Source organism: Scophthalmus maximus, chromosome 5 (genome assembly GCF_022379125.1).
Source record: "Scophthalmus maximus strain ysfricsl-2021 chromosome 5, ASM2237912v1, whole genome shotgun sequence".
NCBI classification, from domain to species: domain Eukaryota; kingdom Metazoa; phylum Chordata; class Actinopteri; order Pleuronectiformes; family Scophthalmidae; genus Scophthalmus; species Scophthalmus maximus.
In genome coordinates, this window is record NC_061519.1 from 24,917,428 (window position 1) to 24,940,098 (window position 22,671).

The 22,671-nt window shown below is 45.3% G+C and overlaps 1 protein-coding gene across 2 annotated transcripts in view; it reads right to left on the reverse strand.

Annotated features, from left to right (window-relative positions):
- The window catches only part of LOC118311443 (contactin-associated protein-like 4), a 76,707-nt gene extending 55,817 nt beyond the window's left edge, over positions 1-20,890 (reverse strand). Inside the window, exons 1-2 of one of the 2 annotated variants that reach the window (XM_047332231.1) lie at positions 20,270-20,890; positions 164-274 (exon numbers count right to left, since the gene is read on the reverse strand). In XM_047332231.1, coding sequence (XP_047188187.1) covers positions 164-274; positions 20,270-20,753 — 595 coding nt within the window. In that variant the 5' untranslated portion in view covers positions 20,754-20,890. The remainder of the gene's footprint in view (positions 1-163; positions 275-20,269) is intronic. The other variant, XM_047332230.1, reaches the window with a different exon arrangement.
- Positions 20,891-22,671: the final 1,781 nt, after the last annotated feature.

Sequence of the window (22,671 nt, forward strand, 5' to 3'; positions counted from 1 at the left end):
ACACACACACACACACACACACACACACACACACACACACACACACACACACACACACACACACACACACGCGCACACACACACACACACACACACACACACACACACACACACACACACACACACACACACACACACGGCGGCGGAACCTCTTCTTCCTCACCTTCTCTCCGGTTGAGTTTGGCGAAGCCCGGCGCGTGGCTGCTGGACAGCTGGCCGGAGCTCCTGAAAGACGACGGCGGCAGGTTGGACACCAGCGGGCCGTCGCACACCCCTGTCGACCAATCACAAGGCGGGAAAGAGAGACGATCCGTGGTTAGCATTGAATTACTTTTGAAGGAAATCCTGTCGCTCACTAAAGTGTCAGGAAAACAGGAAATGAGTTGTTGTTGTTGAAATTTTTTTTTCCAGTTTTGATCAGAACAATATTGAAAAACTTTATCAACTGTTAATACTTATCACTGCACTTCCTGTTGTGCACAACATGCACATTTTAGGTTTTAGGGTCATTTGTACGGCAATGTTCGGTGCTGGCTCCTCATTTTGTTGCTTTCAGAGGGAACAAGTCTTATTATATTAATGTATTTTAGCACCAAAATTCAAAAATTTGCGTTCATTATTCTTAGAAAATTATTGAATTGTTATTTTATCCCAAACAAATCAGCAAATACATCAGAAAACACATAACTGACCAGAATACTGCGACTAAAGTTAAAGTGTCTTCACTTAAGAAATTAAGTTATGGTTTCTCCCTGTGGAGGAACCATAACCAGAAGCATGTGCGTGTGTATGGCGTCTTTAAAAAAATCCAATAAAGTTAATATTTTGGCAATATAACATTTTCTGTAATATCAGATATGCCCCTTCTCGTGGATACTTCTCCTTCCACGTTCATTAAAACATGTCGGTGTTCGTTCAGATCGGGGGCCGTGAATGATTCATGTTTCCAGCCCTGCGTCCAACATTCTACAGCTGGAGCAAAATATTGATAGACGAGGAGGCGACGATTGGACAGAATCTACATACGTCTGTTTCTGGAAGGCAACGGCAGCCGTGTCCACGTTTCAACAGTAAAAGAGACAAAAAAGCTTTAAAAGCTCAGGAGAGCAGGAAGACGTAGATGAACAGACGCACAGTAAAGCGGAATAACCCTTTTTGTTTTTGCCTGGATAAACGAGACTCAAACAGGCGTTTGACTTTGCGTTCTCGTCTCAGATTGATACAGGACCGTCGTGGAAAATCATAAATCATGAAAGCAACTGGATGGAAGCATCCCAACTTCTTTTTCCAGGTTTCAGTGGTTCAACAGCGAGAAAAACCTCACCGAGGTTATCGGACGCGGCAGGAGACGGGATCAATCCCCCCCCCGGTTGAATTGCGGGACGGGGGCGCTCCCTTGATGCCGCGAGATGAGAGTCTCGTATCTCCACGTTATCGGAAGCTTTGCGAGGGCCAAAGAGGAAGAAGAAACGTAGAATTGCTTCCTGGAGTTCATCAAATGAGAGTTCTGGAGAGGATTCTGTTTCAGGATTCTGTTGTCGTCCTGAGCAGGCAAATAAACAACCCCTTGAAATGAAATAGAAATCTGGACAATGAAGGTTTTCACATGACAACAGGATCATCATCGTCATATCAGATCTCTTGCCTATTATATCGCAAGGAGTCCATTCACGGGGAAGGAGTTTTTCCCTGTTCCCCAGGAGGACACGGGCCTCTCAGCTGCAACGGCGTCGTATTAAAGGGTGAACGAACAGTCTAATATGGTCCAGTCTGATGAATGAACGGTGCGATGGACGAAATGCAAGTTGTCCTCGTGTCGTGTCGCGGAGATGAACGACGGGCTCACACTGACGGAGACGGATCAGGGAGAAAGAAACCTCCACGCGTTACCACACGTCAATGGCTTGTGCAATTAAAGCATCGTATATTATACACGCTGCCATGATTAACAGTAACTGAGCTTCGTTCTCGCACGCAGAGATTCATGAACATGGGCTCAATAAATATGAGCAAGTTTTCCCATCGAGTTCCGAACCTTAAGCCGAAGCCAAACTGACGCCGCCCTCCGACCTCCGACCTCCGACCTCCTCCGACGAGGCTCAAGCTTCGATTGCTCCGTCAACGTTACGTGAACTTCGTCCCGACAACGCGAGGGTCTTCGTCCGCCGCTCGGTATCCAGCAGCGGGCCGCGATGAGTGAACGACGCGCCGTCAGAACTATTAAATGACGAAGCTTTTTCGCAGGAGCACCGGACTGTTTTCTCTCCTTTCAGCAGTTTCTCAATGTGAAATTTAAGGCAAAAAAGAATGAACTCATGAATCAAATGAGGACGGACAAATGAGACAAATGTTGAACAAGCTGATAATTCTGTTTCAACATCTCCCTTCAAAATCGTTGCGGCGAATTTGTGGAATACGTTCACGGACGTTGAGTGAGAAGTCGAGTCCTTTTTCTCAAAGACTTCTATAGAAACAACCAGTGGAGTCGCCCTCTGCTGGTCATTCAGGAGAATACAGGTCTCGTGTACATCCGAAATTGGCTTAATTTTCTGGACCCGGGGACCACGTCCATCTTCATATACAGTCAGACAAGCGAGTACTGACAAATCAGTACAGACAAGCGATTCTGCTGTTTTGAGTCGACAACTGTAGAGAATAAGTAAATAAATAAATAAATCATGTCTTCATGCTTTTCCTCTCGATGAAATATCCTCCCATCAAATGAACATTTCTGGTGCCCGAGGAGGATTTTAGAGTTGGTGGTCAGTTCTATCATTCAACGTGAATAAAGCGTAATTCTGACAGAAGAAAAAAAAAAGAGAAAAAAAGCCTCATCAGATTAAAAAAGAAAAAAGATCTCCCGAGTGTCACGGCCTTGGCACCGCCGAGCGCGATTAATCACCGCCGACACGATCGGTGGACTGATACTTGGCACTCGGGGGGGAGAGGCCACGGCTCATTCACCTGCATTGCCCCTCTCTCCTTTGACTGTTCCGCTGAATAATAATTAAAAAAAAATACACTGGAGAGACCCTGACTACCGATGAGCTCCATCCATCACCTCAACAAACGGCAGTGAACGGGGGAGGTCTGTGAGCGAGAGCCACCCAGACCCCCGGAGGTCAGCGGCTCTCGGACTGAGCCGAACCCCGAACTCCTTCCTCCATTCAGATTCTAACCATCGTCCTCGAGCAGAAAAGAACAAAACATAAAACGTCAATGTCCATTTCACTAATCTGCACAACTTCTGTACCTCCGGGTTGGACCCACACATCCAGCTGCTACTTCAAAATAAGTGAGTAGAAAAAGCAAAAAGCAAGAATTTTTGCTTCTTATGTAGCACAATGGGGGGGGGGGTTTCTTTAACAAGCTGAACTTTTCAAGTTCGAGCCGCATTAGGCGAGATTCTGTTAAAAGAGAAGAGAATTGTATTAAATCACAGCAGGCGTCCGTGCAGAGAGCAACAGAAAGCGTATCTGCGACGTCTATTATAAATTTCCATCTGTTCAGACCCGTCTCATTTCATCTGCCACATACACAGACAGAGAGTAGTCGTGGCAACCGAGAGAACAGGTCAATTAATCATTATTTTTTATTATCAATCTGTTGATTATTTTCACTTATAATCATTTGGGCTGTAACAACTTTTGTCCAATCTACCCGTTTATATTCAATATGTAGTGACATGACTGAGAAAAAGCAGAGAGTCATCTTAGTGTCAGAGCAGTAAACGGCAACTGGATTCATTACATCTTTTTTATAATAATGAGGAAATATGTTAAATGATAAATCATTTATCTTGTGAACTTAATTCTTAATCTACAGCCCTACAGGATATTACAAATTCAAATATGAGCAAATTCAGAACTGCCTTCTCGACAAGAACAGATGTTATAGTCCAGACGGATTCTGTTTAAAGAATCTCTGACAACATACATCTTGGACTTTAAAGATTAACCCTGAGCCAAAATAATAACTGTGGCTCTTTTCTACTTTCTGCAACGCGTTTGGATTTATATATTAGAGATAGAACAACCTGATTAAAACTGATGAATTATTCAACGGGAGCCAGCATCGTGTTTCTGAAAGCTGCCTGTGGCCCCGACTTGTTAATTGATTAATTGAAATGCGGAGCGGCGTGCGCTGCGCTAACTAACAGCCCCGAAGGTAAGGACACGGCGGGAGCTCTCCTCGCCGGCTTTGGTTAGCGTTGCTTTGACTCATAATTAATAGCGCGGGATGAGAGAATCTCATCGGGGCTGCAGACCAGCAAATGGATCTGCAGCGCATGCAGCCACACTGCAACTTCAAACCCCTCATCCAGTCATTAGTGGAACTTATGTCTGGTTCATACTGTATAAACCGACACTAGAGGAATGATTTTACATATTTTAAGATATAAAAATAAAAATATTTAAACATTTACTTCCCGATTCTTTAAAAAAGTCAAGTCAGAGGGGTTCGAAATGTTTCAATCTTTAAAGGAATATTTCACCATCTACAACTACAAACTTATTCACTCCAAAAAAAGTGGATTTTGCTTTATTTATATACAAGAAATTATTATGTGTTTTCTTGCCAGGAGTTAGCGAAAAAACTGGATTAGGAGGAAACTGCCAACAGTGATGTCCAAAGGTATTTAAAATGCATCATCACAGCTCCACTAAAGCTATTGCAACAAATTAAATTAAAAAATATTTGTGTAAAACTGACAAACTACAATGTTTCGGCCTTTGTTACACTTCAGTTTTTGTGCGGATTTATAGAAACACAAGGATGTGACAATCAATTTTATTTCCTTTTTCTAATCGCCAGTCCAATTTGTTACTCAAATCTACCTTAATAAAGTTATTCTATATCTTTGGTTATTTGCTTTTATTTGCTTCTGTGTTATCCTATATTATTAATATTAGTTGTTACAACAGGTTTCATTTTTGTTTCGTATGAATGTCGAACTGTTCCTTTAAGAAACATTCATGCGACAGAGGCTATTTAGTTTTTTTTTCCTGCAACCCCGCCTGCAATCTGAGAATCTCCACTTCTCTGGTGAAGGGGCGGGACATTTCCTACACATTTTGAAGAGCGGTTGACCAATCACAACAGACTGGGCCCAGCTGTGCCAATCAGAGCAGTCTGGGGGTTTATCGGGAGGGGGCGGGGCTAAAAGAAATCCAGGAGTTTAAGACAGAGGGTGAAAAGAGGAGCTGCAGGACTGGACAGCAAGAGAACACTGATGCCTTTTCTGAACATTAGAGCATGTAAACCTTTTTAAAGTGGTCACCCAAATTAAAAGTATGAACCTGAATATGAGCATAATATGTCCCCTTTAAACTTCTCTCCTCAAGAGAAACTACGTTTTTGAATAGTTTCTCTCCTTTCAGCTCACCGTGATTCAGAAATTGCAGATTCATGCATATTGTATATACAGTGGATACAATCATTATCCCAATATATATACCACTCAAAAGGAGAGAACACTGTGCAGTGTGTGTGTGTGTGTGTGTGTGTGTGTGTGGCGGAGTGCGAGACGGGCAGCGACCAAATGAAGTGATCAAAACAGCGACGAGCCACATCATCGCGGCGGCGTTTCAAAGAAACTCTTCGTCTTTTAAAAACTGTCAAGTTTAACTCGCGTAAACACCCGGCGATGTTGAAACAAGCTGCGGAGAAGCGAGACCTCCACCGCGGCTCGGTTCAAACGCTTCCGTGTGGGCCCCGGACATTCGCTTTGAATCATTACGCAAAAATTATGCAGATTCGAAGAAAAGAAACGGGGAAACGCCGCAGGCTACATCACTCGTGCTAATGGCTCCGGGGGGAGACATGTATCATAAAGCTTCCACTAATCCACCAGCTGCACTAATGGTGTAAAATGATGTGAATATATTACCCCCTTACAGTAATTGAAAATATCAACACAGCTACATTGTAACAACAACAAAAAGAGAAAAAAGGCAATTTGTTTCTTGTCATTCAGGCAAAATAAATAAAAATATAATCACAAATACATTCGCATCACCCAGGCAGCTGAGCAAAATTAATTTGTTTCAAAAGCGACACAACTCAATTAAATGGGACACCGGGGACTCGTGATAATCGGAAAAAAACACCCTCTGCGATGCTTCAGTTGAGGGACTAATAATGCGGAAAGTATTATATAATCAACGTGAAAAGATATTAATACGATTTAAGCTTTTTCAGCACGGCCCAATAGCTGATGTGTTCTCCTAATGGTGACAGAAGATCAGTCAGATCTTTTTTTGCATCCGTCACCTCGACATGTAACGTGCTCACGTCGATGCAAAGATTGTTCAAGATTACAAGATTTGTAAAAATGGTAATAACTTACACTAGTGTCCAAGAAAACAACATTACCACCAAAGAAAAAAGCACAACCTCCACATGCTCATAGTGCTGATGGTCCCGCAAGAAAACATCTGAGCCTCAGAGAAACTCCACAGGGACGGAGAGAAGCACGGAGGCGCTGAACTGCCGCAGTGGAATTCAAAATGTCTTATATTTCACGTTGCAACGTGATCATTTTCTTTTTAAAGGGATAGTTCAGGGATTTTGAAGTGGGGTTGTATGTCATATGAAAATATGTCATATGAAAACACCTAAAATAATTTTTAATTACGCTCTCGCGCTCTCAGAATTTCCTCCGTGTGTGTGTGTGCGTGCGTGCGTGTGTGTGTGTGTGTGTGCGTGCATGTGGCCTCTTCACGCCTTCCCTGAGCCACAAGAGGAGACAAAAGCGCCGTGCACCGACCAAGGTGAAGATAAACAGAAGACCTCTCAGCTCACGTGAATTTTTTTTAAAAAAAGGGAAAAGAGAGAGAGAGAGAGAGAGAGAGAGAGAGAGAGAAGATACCGTTCTTCACACCAGATAACACATAGAAGTGATAAACCTTCTTCCTCGGGAAGATGCCGCTCCTGCTGATGGTGGAACTAGAGGTTGTGTTACACACATTTGTTCGCTGCCCGCCTTTAATTTAATCTCTCACTGGAGCTCGAAGTGCCTTTCTTAAAAGATGTTTTCATCTCTGTGGTGATAATGCACTTCACAGAAATGTAACTTTTTTCCTTCTTTCTTGGGATAAACTTGCGTCGGGGCTTTAAGGTCATGTAAACATAGCTGTCCTGATCTGCCCTGCTAATGACTCCAGAGACTTCAACAAATATATATATATCTATATCTATATAGATATAGATATATATAATACTTTATAGTATATATAAAGTATATACCAATATCACTTGAAGCACTTTTTTGGGGAGACAAGCATTTAATATTAATACCAGAGCAGACACAAGTGTACACACACACACACACACACACACACACACACACACACACACACACACACACACACACACCGCGTCCCTCGTCCTGTCCTCGTCGCCCTCCTCTTCCTCGCGAAGTAGAATCGTGTCCGACGCGGCGCATCCAGAGAGCAGACGGCGGTTCCTCGGACAAGTCGGCGAGGGGTGAAATAGGAAAAGGCGGCTGGGAAAAAAAAGTGTCAGTGCGGACGTGAGACGGACGTGAGGGATATTGCTGTGAGACAGACTCCTGACCCCTGAGGTTAATCCTCTCATATCTTATATTGCTCTTCCTCCGCTTCGTCCCCTTCGCCTTGTCCACATTCAACCCCTCCTCCTCTTCCTCCTCTCCCTCACATCCGTCGGCCCTTCTCTCTGTTTGAGTGCTTAGCTGTGATTCAGCTCCGTCTCGTCGCGTTGAAATTCAGGCCTGACGCCGTCCGTCTCTAATGGCCACCGACTCCGCTCTGCCCCCCTCTCTTGATACAAAGCGGCTGGCTTTGTATCGGCATCAGGCGGTGATCAGCGTCTACCTTGTGTCTGTGGCAGGGGTCACATTGAGAGGCTTTGACCGTGAGGTATGAGGACGTGCAGATGCGCCGACGGGGCCGAGTTGAGCCAATTATAGCTTTGCCAGAAACATGTAGAATAATGCAAAGTTCATAAGTGCAATTTTTAACGGGACACTTTCTAGATTTTTCAGGGTGAGCTTTATTCTAATGGCGGGGAGGAGATGGGAAAATGTGACATTAAAATTCCCACAGCTCGGCGACGCCACCTGTTGATGAAGAGCGCGTACTTCCTCACTTTTATTAGGTGAGAGTAAAGTCAAAGCCAAAACGTCACAGCAGAGGAGTTCCCATGTCGTCCTCTCGCCCACTGGGACGCGGTTTTCGCGGACAAAATGGCGACTCGATTTACGGCACGAAGGAACTGCGTTACCCATTGCGTTACCAAAACGAGGACGTGAATAGCGTTCTCCCGGTATCTATAACTTCCTCAGGAGCTCTGAGAAGGAGTACAGGCGTCACTACCGGCGTCTCGCTACTGCAGCGTCTTTTTACGACAGCGACCAAACAATGACCCCACCTGGCACCACTAGGGGGCACCAAAGTTGACCGTTGCCGCTTGAGGTAACAAACATGTTTTTTTATGCTAATAGTTCATAAAAAAAAAACCATAAAGAGATAGGAGATGAAAGGAAATAAATTATTTCAAAAAGAAATGGCTGTTCTCTTAGAATATGATATATGATATTCATTATTTCACACCAATATATCAATGAATATTACCAAGAAGCTACATGGTGGAGGATGGACATTTTGGATTTTGAATTCAAATTTGTATTCACTAGCACAATCTTTTCCTTTCTGTAACCATACTGTGGTTCTCATATGCAGGTATTGTTTCGTACTGCATGTTATCAAAGTCACAGCTCCACATTATCTCAGGTTCTGCCGAATGCCTGGCGGGTTGGATATTGCCAAGCAATGGATCCATTACTCACGAATCAAAATTTTGACTTTGTCCGAGGCCTTTGCCAAGAAAACAACTTGAGAAGGGCCATTATTCAAGTCTGAACTCTGAGATAAATCTGCTCGGATGCACATTTGTTTTAGTGTAACCAAACCCTTTTTGAACAGTTAGAACAAATGCTCACGTCTGAACCCGGGGAAACAACAAATTGCGGGGGAAAAAAAATGCCGCGGACGGTTCTCGCCCTGAACACCATCCCTCAGCGCGAAAGTGACTGAGTGTCGTGACCTCCGCCGACGGAAGCAGATCCAGAATTCAAAACAACAAGTAATCTGCGATGATGACAGCCGCACATGATGGATGTCTTCATCCTTCGGGAGTCACACTTGGAATAAATACAGGAGGACTGCAGTCGTCTGTCTGCCCACTTAAAGGTTCCTAATTTCACTTTATTTGTATTACAATAGATTTAAATGCTGAGATGTTTCTGTCTGAAACGCTACGTCTTATCTCTTGGCCCTCCGCCAAGAAATAAGCTGCTCTGATTGGTCAGCTGGCCCAGTCTTTTGCGATACATAAGCAGAAATGTCTTGCCCGTTGACATTGAAGTACCTAAAACCTGTCTTCTCTGGAATCACCAGCAGGGGGCGACTCACTGGTCGCAAAAAGACGTCAGTTTCGACAGAAGTGTACGAGAAAATGACTCTTCTCCTCACTTGATACATAACGTCAGTAAACATTTCCCTGAGACGCTTGTGTTCTCAATCGCTAGCGTCAAGATGCACGGATGATTGACAGCGGGTTCCGTCCAACCGGTGCACGGCTGCTGGTGCAGATGGACGCGCAGTGGACGAGCTCTCGGTCAAAGTGTAAAAGTCGAGGCTTCAAAAACGGCAGTTCACAAACCGACTTCACGGTGGTCGGGTCACGCCCCTTTACCCAGACGGCGTCCTCGGAGCTGTAAACTCTGCTGTAGCCACGGTAACCATAGCGTTAGTTCGTGCCCATTGAAGCCAGATTGGCTGGTGGGGCGGGGCATAATACATGATTTTTATAAAAATGTAAAAAATTAAAAGCCAGGAACGCAAAAACAAATCTTTTAAGACACTTCAGGAGCGGCGTTTTCTGTGGGACAAAGGGGCTCTCGTGAAAACCTATGACACACTAACGGAAAGGGAGGAAAAACCTGAAGAGCAGGATATTTAACTGCCTGTTCCTGGGTTAATAAATCCAGATTTATGACGCGGTGGTTTTTCCGTGGTTCCGTAACCTTGACTTCATCCCTTCCCATTCATGGCTCCACTTTGCCGGCACACATTTCCATAAATGACATCAAGGAAGAAAGATGAAGGGGATCTATCCTCGGCAATTCCTCTCTTTTTTTCTCTTCTTTCTTTCTTCCTCCCAGCTCACGCTGATGCAGCCGGGTCGTGAATCACCGAGGCCCTGGGAGGCTCGCAGGGAATTTCACCACATATTCACGAGAAGGCAGTTTATAGTCACAGGGTTTATGTTCTCCTCGGCGCAAACAACTAGCTCATTCACGGGCAATACATTCCCATTTGGCGGGGGGGGGGGGGGGGGGGGGGGGGGGGGGGGGGGGCTTCGCAGAACCTGAAATAGGCTGCGGAGTTTACACCTTCCTCAGCATTTTTTCTCTCTCTCCAGCAGATTAATCCTGGACGAGATGAGGGATTCTCCGCGAGCTCTGGGACTTAATCAAGCGGCCGGTGTATTCCCCTCGGAGAGCTCCCGCAGTCTAAATGACCGACTCTTTTCGATCGTGATCCAGAAATCACCATCGTCTTTTTGGCTGAATGCGAATGAATTTCTCGACCGTTTCTTTCACCTGGCGAAACGTCCCCGAGCCACTTTTTTCCAATCTCGGCCACTGACTCCGAGGCACTGCGGGATACCTTTCTTTCTCTCCGCAGGCGGAAAACAAACTGATTACTAATAGCGGCCTAAAACGTCTTCCCCGGAGGCTCAGACTTAAGACTCAGAGGAACCGTCATTTTAACGCCCGGGGAAAATGCAAATCAGATGCATGAGAGTGTGGCGGTATTATCTGTCATTAGGGCGAGGATTAAAGTCATGTAGTGTTCTTGAGATTATCTGTCATTAGGGCCATGACACACTCCAGTGGCTCTACACAGAGGAAGACGGATGACACTCGGAGAGAGAGAGAGAGAGAGAGAGAGCGAAGGAGCAAGATGGAGAGCGCACCTGAGGACGACGGTTGGGGGGAAAAGTGAACGCAACCGTCGGTCCTCCATCAACGGACGACGAGCGATATGATTGACGGCTCGCGAGACGGAAAGTGCCGCCATGTCCTGCGGAGACTGAGCCGGGCGAGGGGAGGACAGAAGTTCATGAATAAATGATGAGAGACGGGCGTCACCTGCGCCTGCTGGGCCATGCGGCGTATTGATCGTAACTTGACCCCGTTTCTGGCTCTCGGAGTTTTGGCCACAACCAGGAGTCAAGATTGGGGGGGGGGGTTTGGAGATGAGGAGGAAAAGAGCGTGTTCCGTCTTTTGACTCTCGGCTGAAGACGCGAGCGACCGCGTGGCGAGTTGTCGTCCGCGGAGGCCTCGACTGCAAGGGCGTTTTGAGTTGTCTAACCCTATTTATAGATTATAGACCTGTGAGTTCGCCACCGTTAGCGACACAGAGGAGATCAGCCGTTTTTTCGTATGGACTAAATACAAGTTGTTGGTTCGTCATCGAGTGATTGTGGCGCAGTGGCTTGCACAGCGTAGTATCTCAGCCTCTGGCTCACAAAGCGTCCTTCATACACAACGGTCAGAAAAGGAAACATATTTAAGATGGTGAATATCTGCTCTTTTTTTTTTTTTTACCGTCAGAATTTGACCCGGTTGGAAGGTCCATTTGTGCGTATTCACCTTTAAGGTAATTTAGTCCCTAAATCGCCGTGCTCGCCATCAAGCGCTGAAACAAGATGCCGAGTGACTCACGAGCGAGGCAGCGCCACGTATTTCACAGCTCCTCCACTTCCGCAGAAGATGAACAGCCTCGGCGAGATCCTTGCACCCGGCGCCGCAACGAAAACCAAATGAGGTTGTCATGGACGATTATTAAGCGAATGACGAACAATAGGCGCTCGCTCTGAGGAGTAAACGCTTCGGGGAGTGAGCTGTAGATGCCCCCCACACCCCCACACCCCCACACCGTTATGGATCTCAAATGCCAGATGCCTTTCTTGGTACAAAACCATTTCATTTGAGACCAAAAAAAATTAATCTTTTAGTTCGTTTTTTAATACGGATTCCCTTTCACCCTTTTACAAACTATGACAAGTTTAAAAAGCAGCTTATGTAGTATAGTAACGAGTCATAATTAAACTGCTCATCCACGTTAAAATCCACACTAATGCGTTAATGACACATCATTTGCATTTACTGTATTATAATTTCATATGCCATATCATATGTGAATTCCTTACTTGAGTTTAATTTATTCCCTTTCAAACGCAGCCCGACCACAGTTTCCCCCGTCATCTTCCATCTTCCTGTGCGAATACACACTGAAGAGCTTTAATGCAAATCGTCGCGAAGCGCCACTGTTGCTTCGCGACCATCGCTGCATTTAAATAAACACGTAGCCTGGGAATATTTTTAACAATTTATAGCCTCCGCCTGGTGAACTGCTTCGGAATTCAGAGGTATTTAGCAGCAGGTCCGACGTGTCTCTCTTCCCCCCTCCGGAGCACCTCCGTCTTCATATTAATGTGACTACATAACCTTTGACCTATAATGTTTGCTTAAAGCACCCAGGGTTGATCCACTTAATTTAACCGAGCAGAGCAACATACGTGCATTTATCACACGTGCACACCAACCGGCCCTGTGAGTCCGTGTTAACACGCCGCGCTGCTTTGAGAGAATGTCATGCTCACGCGGTTGGAATGAGCAGGTGTATATTAACCATCTTAGGCAAGCATCTAACCGCAAAGTACTGCTGACGGAAACAGCATTTTTAGTAGCATTCGATCATCAACCAGATCGCTGAACGAATGAAACAAAGTCAGACCTGATGGTTGCATCAGAGGAAGAGTTATTTTTCGTCCATGGCCTGAAAGTTGGAGCGACGCGTGATGATGCTAACAGGTGCGTGCCGCGACGAGTAGGTGATTGGAGCGCGACATCGGATCCTGCGGCTGATTGGCTCCTGCCTTTTCAAACATAAGGAGCCAAGATGGCTGCCAAAAACAAAGGGGTGAACTCATCTCCCTAGCATCGTTGCTACTTGTGCCAGCATCAGCCAGGTCATTTAAGTCATTCATCCTCTGAGGGCCATGAACGTCTCGACACACGTCCCCGACAGATATTCCTAAACTGAGATTTCAGTCTGTGGCGGAGCAGCCGACAGAGGCTTCACGAGAGCGAAAAAAATTGAAGGAAAGGAAGAAAAAAAGATAAAAACAAAAGTACACAAAAAGACATGATCTCATAATAGTTCATCTAATGGACTGAACACCGCAGACGAACGGTATGAGGATGGAATGAATTTTTTTAATTAGTTGGCTGACTTTATGCTGTTGATGTTCTACAAGCAAAAACATGATTAAAATAAAATAACATACCTTTTTTTTATTATTAGTAGCAGCAATGGGGGAAATAAATCTTATCACAATTGAGTTTATCTCAAATGTATACATTCATCATCCTCTGTTTGGCCCGCAGGACAAAGGTGGCCTTCGTGTACAATTACACAGCGCAGTAAACAGTTGACAGCGAGCGCGTGGCAGCGACTCGACGCGCGTTGTCTGCGCTCCAGTTTACGCTTTGTGTTGATTTATCCAAGAAGTAGAACGGGTTCAAGAATGAGGAGGATTAATGACGGCGGCTGAGAAAACAGAAGCTTAGTAATGAAGCAGAATTAATGGAATAATCCGCTAATTAATGTAGAAAAATGCGCTAAAGTCAGTGCGGTAGACCTTCTCCAATTACGCTTGAGGGAACTTGAAGCAGAATCCCGAGAGATCAACACTGTCTGAGAGCATCATTAGAGACACCGCAGGTCGCAAACAAACAGAAGAGGAAAAAGAAAAAGGAAATCATCAAACAAAAATCCTTTAGCTATTCTCTACTTTGTTTTGCCTCATTAACACACACTTTTTTTTTTACCCATGTTAGACACGGCTCTGTGAAGGGCAATGTCAAAAAAAAAAAGAAGTTATTTCCACCTCAAAGTCAAAGCGATTCATCATCTGGGGACCATGATGCCCTTTATGTAATTTCAATGCAATCCAGGAAATTCGGTCAGGGCCAGATTTTCATGTTCCGTTCGGTGACTTTCCATCTGGCGTCATCATCAGGTCAAACTTCCAACTGTCTAATATTTATAACCAACATCCCCATTGGCCTCAGTTGTATTTTGATTTTTGTTTGCGTCGGATTGGAAAGATGTCAGCTTGCCGACATGCTAACCTAACACTGTCAACGTGAACATTACACATGAGCTGGTCTACAGAGAGTCCATTTCCATTTCCTATTAATGTTGTTGTACCGAAATCTTCTACAATGTCACAATTTGCCCATAACATGCCAGCGTTCTGCTAATGCACGCCGATTTCTGAACGGCCGATTGCAACGGGACACTTTTCCTCGAGGGGAAGCGAATGAAGTGGAATGACCGTCTGCAGGGGGAGCAGGAGGGTCGTCTATATTCCATGCTCAAGTAAAAACAGGAAAAAAAAAAACAGGAATTTTGGTTCCTGGTGGAACCAAAATGGCGTAGTGTGTGGTATCGCAAATACTTACAAAAAGGATTTTACTCTTATAAAATCTAATAATGGAACTTTATTTACTGTTTCCTCCCATTATATAAGAAACATAAAGAAAATTTGAAGATTTTTCTTTATGTTTCGAGAGTGGAAGTTCTTCCCATATTAGCAATTATCAGATTACAGCAATTACCAGCCACACAGAGCCGTTGTCCACTGGTGTACTCACAGTCTCAGTCCAATATAAACACACGAGCCACTTAATAACCGCTACTCATTTTTCAAACCGGCAGATTAACTCTCATTAGCGAAACGCTTTGGTCTGCAGCTGTCGTACGAGCCCCAAACTGTGAGGACCATGCTATTCCACGATAACCTCCAACGAAGGGTTGGATGTCGGAGGATTCACGCACTGCAGGTGATCCGGGTGCAGCTGTGTGTCTGCAAGAATTACTCTTATGTGATTTTTGTTCTGTAGGAGTTTGCTTTTGTCCGTCGTGCCCTCGCTCACGCTGACTCTGTAGTCGGAACTCTCTGAAGCGTCTTCCTGTTAAAGCTTCCGGGAAACAAACCTGCCGACTCGCAGAGGGCTAACGCCTCGTTCGGCGAGAAAAAGAAGAAGAAAAGGAACTCGGAAAGGAACAATCCAGCGAGAGAGAGACACTCCCTCACATCTGGTCGGCCTGCGATGTTCAGAAAGTCGTAAGCAACTTACGGCTATATTTAGCTCCACGACTCCAGAAGGCCTTGTCTCCGCCGCAGCCATACGCACAGCGATCATTTGTTGCGCTCAATCAGAGCTGGGAGTGTATATACGGGCACACGGACGAGTCGGACGCCGGCTCACTTGTTGTCTGTGCGCCGGATCTACGATGACAGACGGGCGCTTTTATTCAGAGCACAACTCGCCCCGAGGCAACATTAAAGTCTGCTCTTTCTTCTGCTGCTGCTCTGACTGGAGGAAAAAATTGCTCCCTCGCGCTCTCCGCGATAGATTTCTCACCGTGTGATTTTCCAAAAGTGCCTCGCTGCTCGGCGATGACACGCAAACCTGATGTTTGGTGTTGATTTGACTGTTTGGGGTTTTTTTTTTTGACAAATTGCAAGTTTTCAGCTCTCACTGTAGTTTCTGTACTTGCTTGTTTGGTCACTTTTTTTACAAAAAAAAGATACACAGAGAAACAACAAGAAGATTCAACTTAATTGGCTGATATTTATGTGTGTACAATTTGGTTTTTAATCCAAATAATCTGAATCTTAGGATGATTTTAATTATTTTCGTATGGGGGTATAAATCTTTTCAGTCATATAATACTGTTTTAAGTTTATTTCTCTTGAACTGATACACAGTTAAAAGTAAAATGCATGTTACCTTGGTTCTCAAGTTTTCACAATTTGGATATATATCACAATATATACTTTTACTTTTCTGTTATAATTCTACAATAAGAACAAGACAATCGTGTGTGTCATGGATCGTGCTCTTCTCTGGCAGCTGATCTCAGTGTTCACCAGATCACTTTGAGATCAAGACAATGGCCCCCGTCTGTCCGGGGGACGACACCTTTTCAATTACATCATGGTCTCCACAAACACAAAGCCGACCCGCCTCCATTCACACACATCCACGCTGCCTCAAAGCACACACTGACTCTATCGTGCTGTTAATACGAGGAAGCGATTAAGCGCCCGCTGGTTCTACAGCCCCCCGCAGGTCGCTGTTCCACGCGCCGACTTCCTCCAATCTCAACACGCGCGGCCCCCGGCGCCTCACTCCCCCGACTAACAAGTCGCCGGAGCACCATCTGCTGCTGCTGAAATATGTATTTGTTGCTTTGTTGTTATTGCGTGCCACCTCCGTGACATAAAAAGTGAAACTTTCTCACGGGCTGGTAGGGGTTCTGGGAGAACGGCGCCGGAACCCCCTCGGCCTCCACAGGCTCCACTCATCCTGGTTTGTGGTCGGTGCGTGACGAGTGTGCCGAGGTAGATAGACGAGGAGCAGCGCGAGAGACAAAGCGGCCGCGGCAAAGGACAGAAACCAAAGACCGAGGAGGAAACACGAGAGTCGGGACAGAAACATACTGATTATATCTCCAGAGAAAGCTGATACACTGGGTCCATATTGACCTTTTGATTCCATATTCAGTGTTGACGTGCCGTTGTTTACTTCGCGGATGTGACGGGAGCTTTCACCAGGCGTGAGAACAACAGGAGTTGTAGTTTTATTGATCATTTTTTACTAATTTCCCACCTTCAGAATTTCATCGGTCTGGGTTTCGGCAGAGTCCTCCAGTATCCATGTTGGGTCTAGATGCTGTTTCGTGGGCTTTTACAACTTGACATTTAATTAATAGAATAGAAATGAGGGGAACATACGGTTGAGGGAACATAAGGTTGAGGAAACATAAGGTTGAGGAAACATAAGGTTGAGGGAACATAAGGTTGAGGGAACATAAGGTTGAGGAAACATAAGGTTGAGGGAACATAAGGTTGAGGGAACATACGGTTGAGGAAACATACGGTTGAGGGAACATAAGGTTGAGGGAACATACGGTTGAGGGAACATAAGGTTGAGGAAACATAAGGTCGAGGAAACATAAGGTTGAGGGAACATAAGGTTGAGGGAACATAAGGTCGAGGAAACATAAGGTTGAGGGAACATAAGGTTGAGGGAACATAAGGTTGAGGGAACATAAGGTCGAGGAAACATAAGGTCGAGGAAACATAAGGTTGAGGGAACATAAGGTTGAGGGAACATAAGGTTGAGGGAACATACGGTTGAGGGAACATAAGGTCGAGGAAACATAAGGTCGAGGGAACATAAGGTTGAGGGAACATAAGGTTGAGGGAACATACGGTTGAGGGAACATAAGGTCGAGGAAACATAAGGTTGAGGGAACATAAGGTTGAGGGAACATAAGGTTGAGGGAACATACGGTTGAGGGAACATAAGGTTGAGGGAACATAAGGTTGAGGGAACATAAGGTTGAGGGAACATAAGGTTGAGGGAACATACGGTTGAGGGAACATAAGGTTGAGGGAACATAGGGTTGAAAAAACATAGGTTTTAATTTTGATGGGGGAAAATTTCATAGAAATGAGGGAACACGGGGCTGACCCCCCCCCCCCCCCCCCCCTCCCCCCTCCCCTCTGAGAATGGCCAGCTCCATCTCGTGCATATATATATATATATATATATATATATATATATATATATATATATATATAGGATGTTTGTGTTGGTGCCTTCCACCGGCGTAGAGCCTGTGTGCTCAATAACGTCTCTGCAATCGAGCTCTGTTGCACTATTATGTCCACATTTTGATCAAAGAACAGTTTAAAAAGGCTGCATATTCAAATGTGTTGTATTGGCTGTATTTCTAATTTACACACACACACACACACACACACACACACACACACACACACACACACACACACACACACACACACACACACACACACACACACACACACACACACACACACACACACACACACACAGGCATCTTCCTGCACATCCTGTCAAAAACATATTTTTTCTTAGAGCAATAAAGTTCTTCTAAACTTTGGACTAGACCATATTTTGCCCCTTTTGTCACATTTCTACCTCTTCCCTGGTGGATTTTTAACTTTTGGTGCTGTGTGACTTTCCCCTTTGTGGAATTGATGAAGTCTTATCTCATCTTTAGGACAGAGGCCACTGTCTCAATCGCTTGCTCTTCTTTTGAAGTGTGAGGCTTCATAGACAACTTATAAATGGAGCACAAGTGGAATCAGCAGCAGAGAAGAGAGACGCAACAAGAGAAACAGAGAACAACTCGGCGAGAAGCCGAGAGGAAGAAAAGATTAGCAGCAGGAGAGAGAGAGAGAGAGAGAGAGACGAGGCGACGTGGTCATCTACCATGCGGGAGACGAGGAGAACGTCGAAAGCGAGAATCGCGGAGGAAGAAAAGCGAGAGAGACGCCGCAGCAGCTCCCTGATTCAGATACAGCAGGAGGCCAGAGGTCCGCGGCATGAAGGGCAGGAGGAGGAGGTACGGAAGCTAAAGAGGAAACAGCAGGAGGAGAAGACCAAAAGAAAAAAAAGAGCGATGAGAAGAAAAGAGAGGAGAACTCGGGGAGGGAGAGGAGGAAGGGTGGGCCGTGAGATCCGAGTCAGAGCGCAGGAAGGAGGAGAAGGAGAGACAAAGAAGGAAGGAAAGAAAAGGCCTCACAAAAACAAACAGATATTTTGGAGAAAGAGTGGAAGAGCACAGGTCTATTCTCTCTGCACGAATCCTCCGTGCGTCACCTCCTTCCCCCCCCGTCACCTTTCCAGGTGTGTAGGAGAAGCAATCCGTCCCCGGCACACTTCTCCGGTCGCGCGGCCGACCGCCTTCCCCAGCGGCGATGGAGCGCGGAGCCTCGGCGGCTTCTGAGCCCGTTTGCTCATTTGAAAAATGTCAAATGAGCAGACGGGCGCAGAAACCAAAAAAAGGGACGGAGAGAGTTTATATATGCAGGCAGAGAGATGTGAGAGGATGAGCCACGGAGAGGGGAAGAGGCGGGACGGTGACGATGATGGGAGGCAAATAAAAACACGGGAAAAAGATGAAATGAAACGCAGGGAAAAACTAAGGGAGGGTCAGGCCAGGTGGCACTGTCGCGGAGTCGTAGAGGAGGAGAGCGAATCCAGGGATGGATGGAGAACTGACAGTCATCTGCTTCAATCACACGTCTCATTACACTTCAGAGAGTCATCTCACTTTCTCTCCTTCCTCCATCCGTCTGATTCTCTCACTCTCTCCTCCTCCTCCTCCTCCTCCTCCTCTTGCAAGAGAGACGGCGTCATGCCTGCACGTTCACAGCTGAGCTGCGCCGCCTGTTAACACTCAAGTATGATACAAAGGCACAAAATGATCAGTCAACGGTTCAGATGAAAAGAAGAAGAAGAAGAAAAAATCTCCCGTGGAGGTGGAGACACAAACAGTCAAACCCGGCCATCTCTCCATCCCAAACCCTCCTCTGCAACCTGTGTGTGTGTGTGTGTGTGTGTGTGTGTGTGTGGGTGTGTGTGTTCATCATCCTGCCCCCTGAGCAGCAAATTAACCGGGTAACAAAGCCATCACGTTGTTTTACGCACACACCGAGGATGGAAAACTGGCTTCATAACACGTTCGAGGGACAACAGCGAGATTTCAGGATGCAGAGATGCAGAAGATCCTGAAGCATGTCAGCCCTCGACTGTGCAACTGTGGTCCCGGTGAGGCAACGCTCGTTTTCTAACCCTGGGAGTCAATAAGCAGCTAATTATATGCGTAAAAACGGAGCGAGTAAAGCGGGGTTGGTGTTACTCAAGTCGGCTCACATATGCGCCCACAGAGCCCTAACTGTCCTCCACTGTGACGTGAGAAGACAGTTTTCATACGAGAGACCCGATGAAATCATCATCACCACTTCAACTCTGCCCCCCTTTATGTATCTTCCATAGACGAACGAGCGCCTGTGCGCAACGGAGACGCGCGCTCTCTCTCGCCTGCAGCACTTCGCAAGAAAATGAATCCCCGTATCAACCACCCTGAAGACCACTGCACCCTGCAGCCGAACAGACAGGGGTGTCGAGGTGGTGACACGAGGGTGAGGAACCGAAAGGCTTTCGCAGCCCCGGACTCCGGAGCTCCGTCTCCATAATGGAAAAAAATAAAGTAAAAGAGCGCACATGCCATGCATGCTCACCGTCTCCGTGTGTCCCGTGCGAGCTGGAGAGAAGCAGCAGGACGCGGGCGATAATCCAAGCGATTCTTTTAGTCCCCGGGTCCATGATGATGATGACGGTGATGATGATGATGAAGAAGAAGAAGAAGAAGAAGAAGGAGCGGCGGGAGGCTGCGGAGGAAGCCCCGGTGGGTGGTGGTGCTGGTGGTGGAGGAGAGAGAGACCGAGCTCCCCTCTCTGGCTCCGAGAGAGAGAGTGTGTGAGAGGGAGAAGGGGGTGTGTGAGAGAGAGGGTGAGAGAGAGAGCGAGAGAGAGGGTGAGAGAGAGAGAGAGAGAGAGAGAGAGAATGGAAATGGTGCAGACGCGTAAAGTCACCTGGTGGTAAAAACTTGGTCAGATCAGCTGTTAGAAGGGTTGATAACGATGAGACCAAATGAGACTTCTGTTTCTGCCACAGCTCTGTAATAAGCAATTGTACGTTAATGTTTAAATATGAGTTCAACATTTAAGTTGATATTGTCTTTTGTCTCTCTAATTTTTTTTTTTTATGATTTCTGATTTAAATGTTTGCAATATTCTCACCTTGGTTTCAAGTTTGAGTCCAACGCACATACGACCAGAGGCGATAGAGCTCTCCGATTGACAGTCCAATCTGCATGGCTGCAACAACTTTCTCATTTCACATCATTGGAAAAAAAAGAACCACCCGGTGCAAGGTGAAAACTCGTGCGGTTATGAGTTATTAGGATTCATCAGCACAGCTTTCACTGCAGTCCATTGACTGATGTCTATATTTCTGATGTTGCCACTTCTAGTTAACAGACGGTAAGTCAATGGTTTTGTATTGGTTTGCCAAGCACTTAGAGCAAACTTCTTAACATAAGTTGTCACAACACATTAGCCCATAAGTTGATTAAACTCAAAGAAAGGCTTTGCAGCCTGTTGCTTTACTTTTTTAAGTTGGCTCAATGATACAGATAAGTAAATGGTTTAATATTGGTTTGCCAGTTGTTCTTAATAAAAGGTCACATGTTTGAAGAATGTCGCTTGTCTTTTAATATTGACTTTTCCACAACTCATTTTTGTTAACAAAGAAAAGATTTGAGTCACTAATGGGCAGTGAAGTTTAAGTAACCAAACATTGTAAGTCAAAGATGAAGTTCTCTCAACTCAAAAACCACAGTGCTGTTGATGTATGTTGTCAATCCATTAGAACACGAGGTTACAAGCATACCAAATGTAATCATTTAAGAATTATTAACTCAGATACATGAATAGATCTGAATGGTTATCATTAGTTGGACGAACGTAAAGGGAGAGTTCAGTGGTTTCGAAGTGGGGTTGAATGAGTTACTATTGCACTTATTTCACTGCTTTAGTTGTCAGACAGCCGTTTATGTGCGCCAACTCTGGAGCGGAAAACTAAAGCAGTGAAAAAAAATACATTGTTTAGCGTACGACTGAACGGAGGCTTTTTAAGGTAAGCGTTTCAAAATGTGGCCAAAAAAGAAGTTTTCCGGTGGTCCCCTCTGTAACAGTGCTACTCAGACTCAGACTACTTCCACTTCTCCTCCAAACTCCGTTAAATGACATCGCTGATCACCGTCTCCATGAGGTGACATATTAACTATGCATAAGTAACTCCTACAACCCCACTTCAAAATGACTGAACTGTCCCTTTAAGATGGCACTTACTTCTTAATTTAAGTTGAGACAACACGTTAGCCGTTAAAAGCAGATGCTAACTTAGCCATTACTAGCATAGCAAAAAACAAATCTGCTACATAGTTGTTTGGCGATTGCATAATGGTTAACATGGTTTTGACAATAAGCATTAGATGGAATAAACAATATCTGCATACATTTTTTTTTAACAATGCATAGTGTTTAACAAGGAACATAACAGGGATCGAATTACGAATCGGCGGAGAGCTCTTTTTTAAGTCTCATCCAACCTTGCAGCTTTATGAGGGCTGTTTATTTCATTCATAATATATGAGTGGAATACTCGGGCATCACGTTCCAGCTTCTCACAGCAGACATGAAAAGACTCTTTGCGTCTGCGAGAGTAAGTGGTGATTATGGTCAAGTGGGAGCGAGGGCGAAAGCCCTTCGTGTTTTATCACCTCGCTCAGCTTGTAGTCCAACTCTTTGGATTGGACGATCACTACAACGTGTTTTGATGACAACACACGGATGCCCTCGAGGCTTTTTAACGCACCTAAAAATATATATATACACCGTCAGCGGCACAGGTACAGTGTGATACCAACTACAGTCAAACGGGGAGGCAGTGTGACAGGAAGCAGAGCGACATGTTAAACCCAAGATGACAACAATCTCTAAAAACACACAGATTGTGATCAAGAAATGTCATTTATTATTCGAATTTCAACCCCCAAAAAATGTACCAATAGAACATG